The sequence below is a fragment of the Dromiciops gliroides genome, chromosome X (genome assembly GCF_019393635.1).
Source record: "Dromiciops gliroides isolate mDroGli1 chromosome X, mDroGli1.pri, whole genome shotgun sequence".
In the NCBI taxonomy this organism is placed as follows: domain Eukaryota; kingdom Metazoa; phylum Chordata; class Mammalia; order Microbiotheria; family Microbiotheriidae; genus Dromiciops; species Dromiciops gliroides.
In genome coordinates, this window is record NC_057867.1 from 71,210,053 (window position 1) to 71,225,555 (window position 15,503).

The 15,503-nt window shown below is 41.6% G+C and overlaps 1 protein-coding gene across 1 annotated transcript in view; it reads left to right on the forward strand.

Moving 5' to 3' along the window:
- The window catches only part of LOC122733284 (connector enhancer of kinase suppressor of ras 2-like), a 565,211-nt gene that overhangs the window by 406,125 nt on the left and 143,583 nt on the right, over positions 1-15,503 (forward strand). The window contains exon 13 of the mRNA XM_043973567.1: positions 1,305-1,564. Within this exon, the coding sequence (XP_043829502.1) occupies positions 1,305-1,564 (260 nt within the window). The remainder of the gene's footprint in view (positions 1-1,304; positions 1,565-15,503) is intronic.

The following is a 15,503-nucleotide window of genomic DNA, read 5'->3' on the forward strand; positions in this document are numbered from 1 at the left end:
CGTTATGTCCTCCTTACAGCCTCCTTCAGATATCACAACACAGCTCCAAGTACTTAGGAGCTTAGGATTTAGACCTGTACAAGACTTAATCCCCCTCGCTCCATTTTACATAGTAGGAAACCGAGCAGTGAAGTGACTTGCCCATAGTGGCAAACTCAGGTCTACTTACTATGCGCCATTGTTCCCTCTGATCCAGCACACATAAATCATATCCTTAGAAATAAGCACAGCAGTGGAAACAGAGGAGCCAAGCCTTGGCTTCCCACCCCCTGCCCCCATCTGCTGAGCCACTCTTTTCCTGAGCTAGACCACAATATGTATTTGGCAAGAGCACACCAGGTAGTTTTCTTATTGGTGCTTCAGAGATTGGTTGTTAAGTATTCAATGCATATTAATTCATGCTGTTAATTGGCCTAGAAATAATGTACTAAGTGGTGAATTTAATGAAGATTTAAATAGTCACATTTTTGTGTAAACCCTCCCCCCCCCCAAGAAATCTATTTCTATTAGCTTTTAATTGGAGGCTGTTGCCACCAGCCATCTTGGAATCATTCCCAAGTGTGATTTTATGGCTCAAGCAAGAGCCAGGAAGTTGTTGTGTTAGGAACTTGCTGTTAAACCAAGTTATACTAATTTTCATTTCATTATCTGACTTTTTCTGAATAGAGGGATTGTTAAATATTTCCTTTTACTGTAAGGTTTAAATACTTGAATTTTTCCAGAAGCATGAACCACTGAGCATAAAGTAGCTACATACAGTGATTCCAACTTAAAAACTAGATACTAGTGAACTACAGTAATTTCTAGATTCCATACCCTTAAATCAAGGCATTTCTCTACTCATGACATGGATTTTTTTAATCTGCAGACATTAAATTCCAAAATACAGCAAATCGCTGGTATTTCTAGAGGCAAAGAGATAAGGTATTATACTTCTGTAGGAATCGCACTGTACAAAACAACAGCTTTTTGCATTGGCCACATTATGCCAATGAATTCTGATTTAATAAGAGTTCTCTTTTAGAGAGTAAGCATTCTGGTTCAAAGTACTGTAAAAAGCTGAGATAATGCTTGTATTTCATTTCTCATAAATCTTCGTAAATATATTCACTTTGACAAGCACTTGAGCAGAAAACTGTGGGTTGTGGTCTCCATTTGAAATGTCATATAGCAACACTCACAAGAAGCTGTTGAAGGAAATGAGGCTTTTTGCTTGCAGAGAAGTATATTCAAGTGGAAGCATTAAAGTGAGACTTTTCATCCCTCTGCCTAATCTGATATTCACTTTCTCTTTGTCCTCCTAGCCCCAGAATCTGAGAGTTCAATGATACAATACCTGGGGGATGACAGGATGTTGGCATACAGAGATGAATCTTCAAAGCAGAAGGGAAAGAAGGATTCGGGCCGAAAGTGTAAGAAAAAGAGCAAACACTTAAACAGCTCTAACTATCCTGGCCACCCATCTATGCTGGCCTCTGCTGCTGCTGGGCCTCGAATGGACTCCAGACAGCCCGATGTCCTGAATTTCACTATGCCTGAGGGCCGTGCTGTGGCAGTATCTCAGGTAAGGCCAGAAGCATGTCCGGTTGAGCCCGGTTTACCATTTCCTAGCCCTATAAGATCAAAGAAGGAGTTTGAAGACTAATCTTGTTTTCATTGGTTAGAAATGCAAGCTAGGAAGAAGACAGGAACTGGCTTGTATTCCCTTTTTCTTAAGCCCTATTCTTTACCCACAATAGTTTTACCTTGAAACTTTCCACCTTGAGGAGCTAGTGGGCAATAGAATGGACATAATTACATTGTAACTTACTCCTCTGAACCCTATGAAAGACCACATGCCTCATATTGGCACAAACTTCCTGTTATCAAATGTAGGGCATGGATATTTCTCAGCTCTATAATCTATTGCAACTCTACTCAACTCCCCCCACCACACACACACACACACACATGTGCAATAAATGAATAATAAATCCTAGGATTCCTAGTCTATACATATCCTAATAATGTCCCTTTTCCTCCATGTACCAAATGTAGCCAAAAATGAGCTGTCAAAATACCAGAGATCAAGTAATTGATAAACAATAGTCTCTCTAAATCCAATTTTGGTAAAGGAGACTACTTGAAATGACCTTGCTGTTTTGTTAGGGATTATGCTCTTCCATTGAAGTAGGTCTATTTTAAGTTAGTAAGAAGGTATGGCATTTGGAAAAGTATAATCTAAAATCTTGACTTCCTATGCCTCACGATTTATAGTTAATCAGTTATTTCACTTGAAAAGTATCAAAAATGCTCCAGCAAGTATGTTTCTTCCAGCATTCTGAATTGCATGCACAAGCTGAGATTGTTCAACATTTGATTAACTATTTTTGATGGTACAAAGTAATATTCTTTCTGATGAAACTTTACCAAAGTGTTACCTCTGAGACATAATTAAGTTGATATGCATTGAATTTAGCCTTGTTACACTTCATTAACCATGGTAAACAAAAGACATTTAATTTGGACTGTATCGTTCCTCTCTGTGCATAAATATGCAACTTGAAATAATTACTTTGTTTTCCACTGGAACGTGTAATTGAATGTAACTGTACATTTAGAATGAGGCACAAATTCTCATAACCAAAGTGAAACTCTGAAATTGGTGCCTCTTTATCGCTTTTAGTTTAATAGAATGAATTTGTGATTTTCCCAAGGGACTATACCCCTCCCTCCAAAAAAGTCATAATTACATATTATGGTTTTATGGTTCCCTCTTTTATAAACTGGGGATAATGTTGGTCACTTAGAGTTAATAAAAATAATAAAAGCTCTGACCTCAGGGTCTAATGAAAGTATCAATATTAAACTATTTCTTTCAGGTTTGTTGTTGGTTTGGTTTGTTTTTTTACAAATGACCTTTTTGAAATTGTGAAAGTATTTTTAGAATTGTGCTATTTCATAGCTTTGATGTTTCTGACTTAATAATATTATGACTATAGTAAATTGCAATTTATTAGCTAAAAAGAATGTAGCTATTATGTCACATCTGTGAATTATAGTCCAGAACCATAATATATAAGATTTATATTTCTCAAGATAGTATATAAAGCATTTATCACAAAATACATTATTTAGTTTTAAATAAAACAACTGCCCCAAGTATATTGTTCTTCTCTTTGTAAGAAATGTTATCCATGGGCAGCTAGGTAGCGCAGTGGATAGAGCACCGGCCCTGGAGTCAGGAGTACCTGAGTTCAAATCCGGCCTCAGACACTTAACACTTACTAGCTGTGTGACCCTGGGCAAGTCACTTAACCCCAATTGCTTCACTAAAAAATAAATAAATAAATAAAAATTTAAAAATTAAAGTCCAGATCTGACCATGTCACTCCCTAATTAGTCAACCACAGTGGCTTACTATTGCCTCTAAGATAAAATATAGACTCCTCTGTTTAGCTTTTATAGTCCTACACTACCTGGCCAAATGTATATTTCCGGACTATTGTGTATTTCTGGCTATTCCCTTTCTTGCATCCTGTGATCCAACCAAACTGACCTTCTCTCTATTCCTTATATGTGATTGTCTATCTCTGTGCCTTTACTCTGGCCATCCACTATACTTGGAATTTACTCGCTCCTCACCTCCATTTCATAGGGTACCTCTCCCTTTAAGAGCTCAAGTGCTGCCTTCCACATGAAGTCTTTCCTGATCCCCCAAATGCTAGTGCCTTCCCTTCTAAACTACATTCTATTTAGTCTCTATACATTTACTCACTATATATTTTATATGGGCTTGTTGTCTCTTCCATTAACATGTAAACTCCTCATGGGTAGGGATTTCTTCATCCTTTGTACTTATATCCCCAGCACCAAGCACAATGCATGGCTCATAGGAAGTACAAAATAAATACTTATTGATTGATTGGTTTATCCCCCAACTTTCAAAACCAAAACCTAAAAGAATAGATAAGTCAGTTTCAAAGGAATAACTGATCTACCACCCCAGAGTGGGCCAGGCAGCAAGCTAAAAAGCATTCTTTCAAAAATAATAAAGGAAGGGTCCTAAGTGATTTTCTCAAGTATAAGCATGACCATTATTTTTCTGAAGTAATACTTAGGTAATAAGCTTCTTTTTAAAACAAGATAAGGAGTACTTGGATAGCTCATTTACCTGATAAATAATGGTCCTGCATTCTTATCAGGAAGCACATGGATAAATATTGCTTCACCCTTTACCTGTTTCAGTGTGGTCTCTGTCTAAGCATAGAATTAGAACACAACTTATTAAAATTGATCTTTAAAGGGTTAATTCCAGATTCCATGAGTAGTGCTATTAGAATTATGATGACAGAAACTCAGTGTCATTCCATAAGCAAATCTAAACTGTGTTACAATTCTGCCCAAGGAAGAAGATATACCAGGCTGAGCATACGATATTGATAGTCTATACTCCTAAAGTTAAAGGTCTATTAGGTTAAAATGAGAGTTGTCTTAATGTCCTAGTTGGTTCCTTGGTTTGGAAAGAGAGAGAGAGAGAGAGAGAGAGAGAGAGAGAGAGAGGGAGGGACGGAGGGAGATTTTAGTAGCACAAGGGCAGAATCACACTTTGATTACCCAGACAGATAGCCATTTCTTATTTATGGTAATTTTTTTAATGAGAATTATTGGGCAGCTAGGTGGCACAGTGGATAAAGCACCGGCCCTGGATTCAGGAGGACCTGAGTTCAAATCTGGCCTCAGACACTTGGCACTTACTAGCTGTGTGACCCTGGGCAAGTCACTTAACCCCCATTGCCCCCCCCCAAAAAAGGGAATTATTCGGTAATGACACAGAAGGAAAAGATAAGATATTTGTATACAGCAGTCCTGTAACACCACAGGTTTGAAAAGCAGTATTATATAACTATTCCAAGCAGTTGGTATGCATATGAAAATCTGAGGGGGAATTTGTTGTAGTCAGACATCATATGTTTTCTCCATCACTTCCCAAAGGAAGGTTGGTGGTCATGGGCCAAATAATGTAGCATTTTCATTTTCAATAAGTTCACAATTTCAACACTGTGCATTTCACTGTGCCGCTCCTTTCCTGTATATCCATACAAAGATATATATATATGAGCAGACAAAATATTTCTATTTAATATTCCAGTGAAGTGAAGCCTTGTTTCACTGAACTTTGTGTCTGCTAAATATAGCACCCACTTCCTCCAGATAATCTGTAATCAAAACAATTTCCTGACTAATAGTTTCTTAATTAAACACATTTCCATGCAGTTCATCAGCTTTTCTTTTCCTGGGGTCACTGCTACTCAGGACCATATTTTGTTCCTGTTATCATGAAAGCCATTTCCGGGGTATAATGCAGGGGTGTCATATTCTGGGAATTTTGAATCTCCGTTCCATCAGTCATTCATTAAATAGTTGACGAAATTCCTAATACATGCAGAACACTGTGCTAGGAACTGAGGGAGGTAGGAAGGTTAGATGAGATGTAGTAGTCCCTGCCCTCATAGACATGGTCTAGCAAAGGAATAATTGCTAGGTGCTGGAAATGCAAAAACAAAAGAATCTCTGCCCTCAAGGAGCTTATATTCTACTGGTGAAGATAAGCATATACATACTTAGGGATATACCAGATACATACAAGGTAATTGTGGTGGGAGGAGACCCAGAAATGCTTCATGTAGAAGGTGGCTCTTGAGCTGAGTCTCAAAGGAAACTGCGGAATCCAGAGGTAGAAGTAAGGTAGGAGTATATGTCAGCAAACACAATATTACAGAAACATGCTAGAGTTCTGCAAAGCCCAAAGTGGAGAATTGTTATGAATACAGTGTTCAGGAAAAGCATATTAGAGGGTCACCCAGATCTAGAGCTTGACCTTAAGTGTTTTTTCTGCTCCCACTTTGTGGAATACGTACATGACTTTTGAACCAGACTTAAGGAATGATTCAATAGGCCAAGAGGAGGAGCAAGGGCATTCCAGGCACAGGGTCCATGTGAGGAAAGCAATGGAGCCTGAAAAATACAGAGGACAGACAGGAGAACAGTTTGCAGGAGCAGGGAACAAACATATGGAGAAGGATATGAAAAAAGGCTAGAAAGGTAGGGGGCTGAAAGATCACAACACACTTTATTTGGGAAGCAATAGGACCAGGAATCCAGAGCCTCGGTATCTCAATTTTTAATAGCATGCGTTTATTTGGGTGGGGGGGACTTTAAGCAAAATCTGCAATGCGTATGTATTTATTTATATGTGTGCTATTATATCAATAATATATATTATAAAAACCACACAAAATATAAATTTTAATTGGATGATATAAAAGCAAAGTCATATTTGATCCTTGAGTTGACAGGGAGCCAGTGGAGTTCCTAGTGTGTGGGTTAGGGGTGGGAAGAAGGGTTGTGAAATGGGCAGCATGTTGTCTCCCTCATTAAGATACAAGCTGCTTGGGAGCAGGGACTGGGTTTCTTTTTGCTTGTTTGTTTTTTGCCTTTTTGTGTATCCCCAGGCTTAGCTCAATGCCCAATCATAGAAATTGCTTTAAAATGCTTATTGGCTCAGTGCCCTGGGGCAGGGTGGAATGCACTCTGAAAGGCTCCAGATACACCTATTTGGTCTGATAGAAAGAGTAGCTATTGGGAGCAGAATTTTCTCAATGGCACCTCTGAAGTATGGGTATCATTCAGATTAAGTTCTAACTGTTAAGGAGCAGATACCAGGCTCCAAAAAAAGGGAGACTGGGAACTTTCCCAACAGTGACAAGAAGGAGACTGATAAAATGGTGAGGGTTAACTGAAGGTATGGCAGTGGTAGGGCTTTAGTTATCACAGCATGGGTAGGATGCGACCTACCTTCTTCCCACACTCCAATTAGTTGATCATGTACCCTATACTGGGCAGCTAGGTGGCACAGTGGATAGAGCACCGGCCCTGGAGTCAGGAGGACCTGAGTTCAAATCTGACCTCAGACACTTAACACTTACTAGCTGTGTGACCCTAGGCAAGTCACTTAACCCCAATTGCCTCACACACACACACAACCAAATTTTTAAAAGATCATGTACCCCATGGGATCATAGATGATGCCCCCCCCGCCAGGGGTAATACCATTCCTTCTCTCCTTTGGAGACTACAGACATAGGAAAACTCTTTGTTTATGGATGAGGAAACTGGTTCCAAGAGGTTGAGTGACCTTCCTAAGGTCACAGAGGTAGTTACATAGGTATCTGAGCTGGGATATGAAGCAGAGCCTCTCCCTTAGAACCTGTACTCTGGCCACTGCACCATGCTGCCTCCTTTTGGGCACCATGGAAGCTTTTGGAGAAGAGGAATATGATCTGATGATTTTTCTGGTAAGGGCTTTAAGGATGAATTAGATGAGGGTCAGAGCAGAGATATGAAAATTGGTTCATAGTCTTAGGATCAGGTAATTCACTAAAGTTATTTGCAGTTCAAAATGTTCTAGCCAGGACTATACATGCCTAAAAATTCTCTATACAGTTGTCCCTTTAGATTCCTGCTTGATTCCCTTTATTCACAGTAGCTATATTATTTTCCTAATCTCCAACCTACTGCTAGCCTTTTTTTGTTACAAAAAATAAGGCTGCAAAATTGTCTTCATGGGGATGGAGTGAACTTTGCCCAGTTGGAATCTTTTTGTGGCATGAGTTCATCACAGATCTCCATGAAAAGAATGTGCCTGAATGAATACCTGTCTGGCAGTTCCAAAAGGTCCCTCCTGCTTGCAGAGGGCCTGCTGTTCTCTGGGAGAAAAGACAAGTTTTATTGTTCCTGCCAATACATCAAGGCCTGGGTTGAGACCACCACTGTCCCTGCCACCCCACCCCTGCAGCTTTCTAGGTCAAGCACTCTAGCCCTTGAACGTCATAAGCCCTGCCTATGGAATAGGAGCCCAATTCAGCCCAAAGGCCAACTTGTCATCAAGCCTTTGGATGAAAGCAGAGTAGTTCTCTAGTAGCACACTTTAGAGCTCCCAATGTGGCTCAGAACTTGTGCCAGTGAGCTCTCCCCTGTCGGATTTTTCAGAGCCATACATCTTCCTTAGTGCTGTGGGGCCCTGACTTCCTCATCTCTCTTTAAATATAGCCCATAGTTAGTAACATCACTTCCAGGAGAGATAATGGGAGAGAACCGACATTTCTGAACCTCTGGATGCTGCACCCCAAAGTACAAGAGCAGTGTAGAGAATCTAGGGTTTATTTGAGTCAGTGACATGACGCAGTCTAGATGAGAAGTTTAAGAAATTCTGTCACGTTTAGTCTTTTTTTGTCAATGAGAGTTTCAAAAGATGCTTTCACTAGAAAGCTATATTCTAGCTAAGTTGTTTTCCCCTGATGCCCCTCATTCTTTCGGCACTTCACAGTTGGATATTTGGAAAATTACTATTTGCCTTGTAGCCACAGTGAGAAATGTGTTGTAGGTAGCCAAAGCCAGAAACAGGATAAGAAAAACAGACCAAGTAAATCAATGTTGAGCATCTAGCTGGAAAGAGCTGCACATTGAACTGAGGAGTCATTGTTCATTGCTCAAAGACAGATTCAAAGTTGAAGAAGCTCTGAAAACCAATCATCCCAGTTTGCGGCTAGCATTTTATGATGATTTAAGTATGGTACTAAGTTGCAAAACACTATCCTGTGTGCCTTAAAAATCAGTAAAATGACTAATTTGTTTTACCATTTTACCACATCTCATTACCTACAAGAAGTATATAGTCTCTCTTCTTCACCCCCTCTTCCTGTCATATATTTGGGAGCTCAAAATAATCAATCAACAAGTGTTTGGTAAATGCCTACTATGTGCGAGGTATAGGGTTAGGCTCTGGGGCTACAAGTACAATGAATTAGACAATTCTCATGTGGAAGGAGCTTCCTTGCTGATGGGGAAAATGACAAAGTCCCTCAGCAAGTAGTCTGAGAACCAAGAGAAAGCATATGACTAGAAGGTGGCTGGGGGAGAGGGGGCGGGGCACAAGCAGTAGGGGAAAGGGTTCAGGAAAGGTCTCCAATTTGGAAGAAGAGGGATTCAATGGTACAGGAAAGGAGGGAGTACATTCCCTGACTCGTTAATGGAAAAATGCTTCATGTGTCTCAAGGAAAAGGAAAAGCCACAGGCTTTAAGGTGAAATTAGATTTAATAAAGCCTTCAAAAGTATCCCTAATGCCCCTTCAGAATCTCGACAATAATTTCCATCGGCCTCCTCCTCTTCTCATTAAACTCCTTTTCCCTCAAGCACCACTAAGACACTTTCTTATTAAATTATGTTTCTATTTCATCTAATTACTACTATTACTGGTCTTGTTTTCTATTCTTTTTCATTGCAGATGTACAGTATTTCAGGCACATTATGAGTTGAATAGGTTTCTGTGGGCTGGTCTGGGAACCTAGCCACCATTCCTAACTGTATTTCTATGGGAAAAGACTTTCCAAGTTCCAATTAATGAGCACAGCAAGTGCTAGAGCACTCTCCAAGAGCAAGACCAGCTCCATCTCTCCCTTGTGATTTTGCCTTTTAAATGCTCTCCCTCCCAGGTCTAGCAACACAGCCATAGCTAATCAGAGACTCATCTTCACTGTGTGGTTAGCAGATTGCAATCAGTTACAGAATGTCTAGGCATGCTCCAAAGTACACATGAGCAATGTATAAGAAGCATTCAGTGCTTGCTTCTAAGGACTGGGCTCATTAGCCAGTCCCCATCTCATATGAAAATGAACTTTGTCTGGTACAACTCATATGTTACCATACCTGCTACCTTATCCCCTCCCTGGCACTTCCAGAACAGAGACCTAGACAGCTAGAAAAGTAAGAGGAAGCAAATGGCGATGGAGACGCTAGGTTGGTTGAACTTCAGCTATAACACACTAGAAAGGTAGCCAAGTTCACATGACTTGTTTACTCTCTCAGCTCAATTCCCTAGGTCAGTTAAATTTTGATCGTCACTGGCAAAATCACCACTAGGTAGTTGCAAAAGTGTTCTGAATTAGTGTCAGAAAGTAGTGTCTGATTCTTTCGGTGGGTAATCAGATGGCATCCAAGGGCATCCTAGCCAGGTACAGAGAGGATAGAGTCAGACTTAGGGTAAGAGTCACTGGTTGGCCACCAGATGATGACACGTTTAACCATAAAAACTCCTGAGATCACTATTGGTGAACCATCAATAGAGATGAAATGAGAGATCTGTGAAATAGTGAAATCAAAAAGTAGTGCTAGAAAATTCAGAACCTGATACCATCCCTTTCCTTTCATGCTTTCCATAGTTAGAGTGCGATTTAGAAATACAGAACGTTCATGTTGGCCACTGGATGATGAATGCTTTTCATGTATTTAAATGAGCATAACAATATGCAAGTGCATCATGTCTCAAGGAGACATTCATCATGTGCTTTTTATGTGCTGGAGAACCAGAGACAAAAATGAAAACCTCCCTTGCCCTGCAGGAGCCTATATCCTACTTTAAACAGCTCTATGGTCTCCAAGGCTTTATAATGGGTGGTACAATGGCTCTGTGGCTGTCTGTAGTGGACAGGAGGCACTTGGACAATTGGAACATTGGCTAGCTGCCTTGATTACAAAATTAAGTCCCAACCTAAATTAATCTAAGCATTTCTAAAGAAAAGAACCATCCCTTTGGAAACAAGGTCTTCATAATATTTGGATTAGATTTGAAGGGTTAAGGAATAATGCTGGAGGAGCAAGGGCTACTCAGGGATCATAATAATAATAATAACAACAACAATAATAATAGCTAGCGTTTATATAGCATTTTTAAGTTTGTAAATTACAAATAGTGTCTCATTTGATCCTCACAACCCTGGGAGGTTGCTATTATTATCGCCATTTTACAGTTGAGGAAACTGAGGCAAAGAGAGGTTAAATGACTTGTCTGGGGTCACACTGCTAGTAAATGTTTCAGAAGGCATATTTGAACTAATGTCATCTTGGCTCCAGGTCTAGCATCCTATCCACTGTACTATCTAGTTGCCTCAGGCAGGAGTTTGCATATGCCAAGCAGGTCAAACCACTTCTACCACCTTGACCAACTTTTCTTTTTGGACCCGATGCCCCAGACAGGGAAGGACACTACTTGAAAGCCCCAGGAACAGCCAAATTCCCAGCCACCACCAATAGCCCTGTTTCCATCCTGTCTTCTTCAAAGCCATAGCCCAGGGAAGCAATCCTGGCAAAGATATGTCCCAGCAACTACTTCTGAGCTGCTGTAGCCGCTGCCTCCTCAGTAACCACATCTAAAGACCCAGAAAAGAAAGGTTTTACCCCTGAATTTCTTGGCACGGTCAAAAGGTTTACCATCAAAACTTTGTATGATGATATATGGTGCTTGGTCACTGTCCCCTGAGGAGCCTCAGGTTTGTAGCTGAGACCTCCTCTGTGTGTGGCCTCCCCCATCAGTACAGGAGCTCTCTGGAAGCTGGGATGCTCTTACTTTTCTCTTTAGATCCCCAGCACTCGATACAGGGCTTTGCACATAGGAAGCGCTCAATAAATGCCTTTTCATTCATTCATTCATTCATTCAATCTTTTTTAGAAGTAATTTTTTAAAAGACTGGCCTAGGGATATGTCTCCCCCTCCCCTTTCCTTCTCTTCTTTTAACTCTTTTATTGCCATTTCTCTGATGACTGTAGTTCTACTCCCTCACTGTGAAAACATTTCATTTTTTAAGCCATGTTTCATTTATCCCTCTTGGTGTTAGAAGCCATGTTAGTGCAAAGTGCCCAGAGTAGGCCCAGAATGGACTCCAATCCCTCAGTAGGTTTCCTGTGTCCTTAAAGGGACTGACTAAAATGGGTGGCTGTCAGGCTTTGAACCAGAAATCCCCCTGGCTTTTGACTATAGACTCTGCGTGACTCTGTGCAACTCTTCGTGCAGATGCTGGTCCTGAGTAAACAGCTGAAGGCCCTTCTTCGTGCATTTCTAGTAATCACAGACTTCCTTCCGTTCAGTTACCTCTCCTACAGATATGGAAGGAGACAGAGACTCACTTTGTTTATGGCTACATAACCACATTTTTTAACTAAATTAACCATATTTCTGCCCAGTAACTGCCAATGTGGCAAGATGTGGGTGATGTGAAGGGTGAGGGAAGAAGAGAAGATCCAGATCCTCTCCCTTCTCACTAGTCCTTGGATGAGCATGGGACCTGAATGGGATTAGGAGCAAGGAGGCATGGGGAGAGGGCAGGAGGCCAGAGGAAGATGTAGGCCCAGGATATCCCCTCAGTTCCAACAGTTCCCATCACCACAAAGTAGCTTGGACCCCAGGGCTCCAGCTCTCTGCTTGAGGAAACAGTCTCAACTCTAATATATTAACAAACTCTTAAGCATTATAGAGAACCAGGTAAATTACTGTATCCCTAGGTTTTCACAGATGGGATGATTCACAAAGGGACTGGCAGCATTTCACATTTGGCCACAAGGGACCTAGTGCTGGCATGGGACCATAATATTTCTAGGAATACCCAAGGCCTAGTCATGACATAGTGTTGTAAACCACGAGTGTCTCAGGCAACCCAAGACATCTGTTCATTTAGAGCTTATCATTTTAGCCATTTGACTAGTCACTTCACTCCAAGCAGTTGAATATGTAAACAGCACATCAGGGAGATGCGCTGTGTGGGTTCCCCCCACCCCACCCCACACTTTGGTTAGTTTTTTTCTTCTCTTTCCACCTAAATGAAGGTAGATTTTAAGACCACACTGGTGATATTCAGGTTAGGCAGGAAGTGTTGCAGTCAGTGTGGCTTGTCTTCAGAGTGTGGTAGAAAAACACACCACCCATGTAGCAGAACAGTGAATACTCACTTGGCAGCCAAAGGCACAGGGGAGGCATGACAGCAGGAGGGACAAAGGAGCAACAGAAAGACTGGCCTTTGGATGAAGAGAAGGCTATCTCACGAAGGAAAAGGCCCAGCCAGGAGGAATTTGAGGTGAGCCAGTAATTTCTAAAATGTCAGTGTCCTATGAGTAATGGCTAGTCTCTCTTTCACCTTTTTGTCCCCACTTTGGTGCTGCTGATTTGGGGGGTGACCTCGTAGCTCCCTCCAGAGAGGATGAGAGGAGCCTTTCAGTCGTGTTTCAGCATCCATGAAAGGGCACACTGTTCACTTGGCAGCAGCCATGGAGTAATAGTTTTGCTATTTAGTGACTCTAAAACTCAGGCTCCATTCCCAACTGGAAATGCTTCCCACATTCTTGCCTGATATCCATGTCCAGAGGAACATGGTCCTGAATCTGAGCAAATCTCGGGACAGACCTTGATTATGTGAAATGGAGACCGGGCTGAGTTACTACAGGTATGGAGGCCGTGACTCACTCCTTTGTTATCATTATTGCTCTGTGGGTACGGGGCTCTGTGTTCAGATAAGTCGGGCTTGTCAATATGGTACAGCGTTTGCTGACCCAGCAGAGCCCATAATATGTGCCCTTTGGCAGAAAAGGTTCTGTAGATGAATGGAATAGAAGATACAAAGCTATAACCAGAGCTGCCAGAAGTCAACTTGACAAATGGTGTGGAGTTTAATGGCACACACAGGGTGAGAGAGCTGAAAAATGTGAAATGAAATCACTAAAGGGGAAAACGCAGAGTTCATCTCTTTCTTCTGCTTTCACTAACAGAGGCTGAGCTACCAGCTGTGCCAAAGACCTCTTTGCAACTAGAAAAAAGCACTACATTCACTGCTCGGGAAACTTTAGGCCTTCCCAGCACAAAAGCAACTTGGGCCAAGCCCATCTGTCCAGTATCTTTGCCCTGCCTCCCTTTCCAATTCCACCTCGAGCATCCATCCCACTCTTTCAGGCCTTTGCTTTGGCCAGGCCTTCAGCCTCCCTGCTCCACACCCACTTTACTCATTTCAAGTTTTTCACTGGTGCTCTCCTCATCTTCCTAAACCTTCGTTATCCTTCAGGAAGCCAGCTCAAGCCCCACCTTCTCCTAGAAACCTTCCATTCATATTATCCCAGCCTTCTTTGACATTCCTCTTTCTCTTATAATCAGTAAGTACCATATAGTCAGATTAGCACTTCGTGGTTCTGCTTATGTCATTTGTCTTGGTTTTGTCTCCCCAGTTGGCTTGTGAGCTTCTTGAGAGACTGGGGCAATGTCTTATACCTCTCATTTCCCCACAGTGCATAGTGCTGTACTGAGCATACTGCGACACACTTCATTCTATGTTGTAGCCATTCCGTGAAGAAAATCACAACACCATCGATTTAGAACTTGAAAGGGGCCTTCAAGACCACGTGGCCCATCCCCACCCCTCATGTTCTAGATAGTCTGGGAAACTGAGGCACAGAAGCTTTCCCAAGGCCACACAAAGAATAAAAAGCAGAGCCACACTTCAGACTCAGATAACTGACTCCAAATCTACTTTGCTCTATCTTGTGCCTCCTCGCTTAATTTGTCACTAATCTATTTAAAGGAGAAGTTGACTAAATATAATTGGGCTTCTTTGCATCACTGTGGAAGGAGAATACACAATCTATACATCTACATTGTATTTTTTACATTGAAATCAAATGATCCAATTTAAGATTTGTTATGGGTGGTGAAGAGTACTTGAAATATTGAATGAGTTTGTTCCAAGAGAACATACCATGCATATCCTGTCACCAAGTAACCCCTGGGATGAGAGAGAGGTCAGAGATAGGATGCCCTTATTTGTGAGATATATAGTTCCAACCAGGATTTGTCAACTCTATCAAATTACTGCATTATTATTTTTTGCTATGAATGGGTCTGTTTCCAGACTTGGGAGGCCCTAAGGACCTATAGTACCATGCCCATATGGCCAAGCTGGTCTAGGGCAGCCCCCTGGCAGGTTCTCCCAGGAGTCTCTGTGTAGGCAAGCATTGCTTGCTTCTGTGAACCAGAAGGCAATTTTCATGGTCTTAAAAGGGACTGGGGAGAGGGTTCCTTGATCTGACTCTGGATCTCAAGAGTGGTATTCTTGGCTCTAAGGTATATGGTCCTAGTGGAATCTTCTAGTAGTCCCACTCCATGGAGTGGTTGTAGAGCTGTTCTGGACTCTCGGGATTTTCTCAGGCCCCACTAGTAGGAGTGTGAAAGGTATTGTTCATGATCATCTACCTCTTCGGACCCAATGCCATGTTAGATTGTCAAGGGATGCAGATGGTGGAAAATTATGAAATGTGCACAGTAAATGATGCCCAGAATTGATCACACTACTCTGGGTGTGGTCTGATCAGGCCAGCATGCAATACGACTCTCATTTCCTTATTCTTGAATGCCATGCATCTCCTACTGTAGCCGAGATGATTTCTTGGAATAGTGTCGAGACGTCAGACCTACTCTAAGAGGGGGGGATGATGTCAGCGTTGGGAAGTGTTCAGTTTAGAGTCAGAGGACCTGGGGTAAAATCCTCACTCTGACCTAATTCTTCCTCCACAAAATGAGAGGGGTGAATGAGATGACCTCCAGGTCCCATCCATCTTGGGATCCATGACACTATCTACGAAATTGGTGACC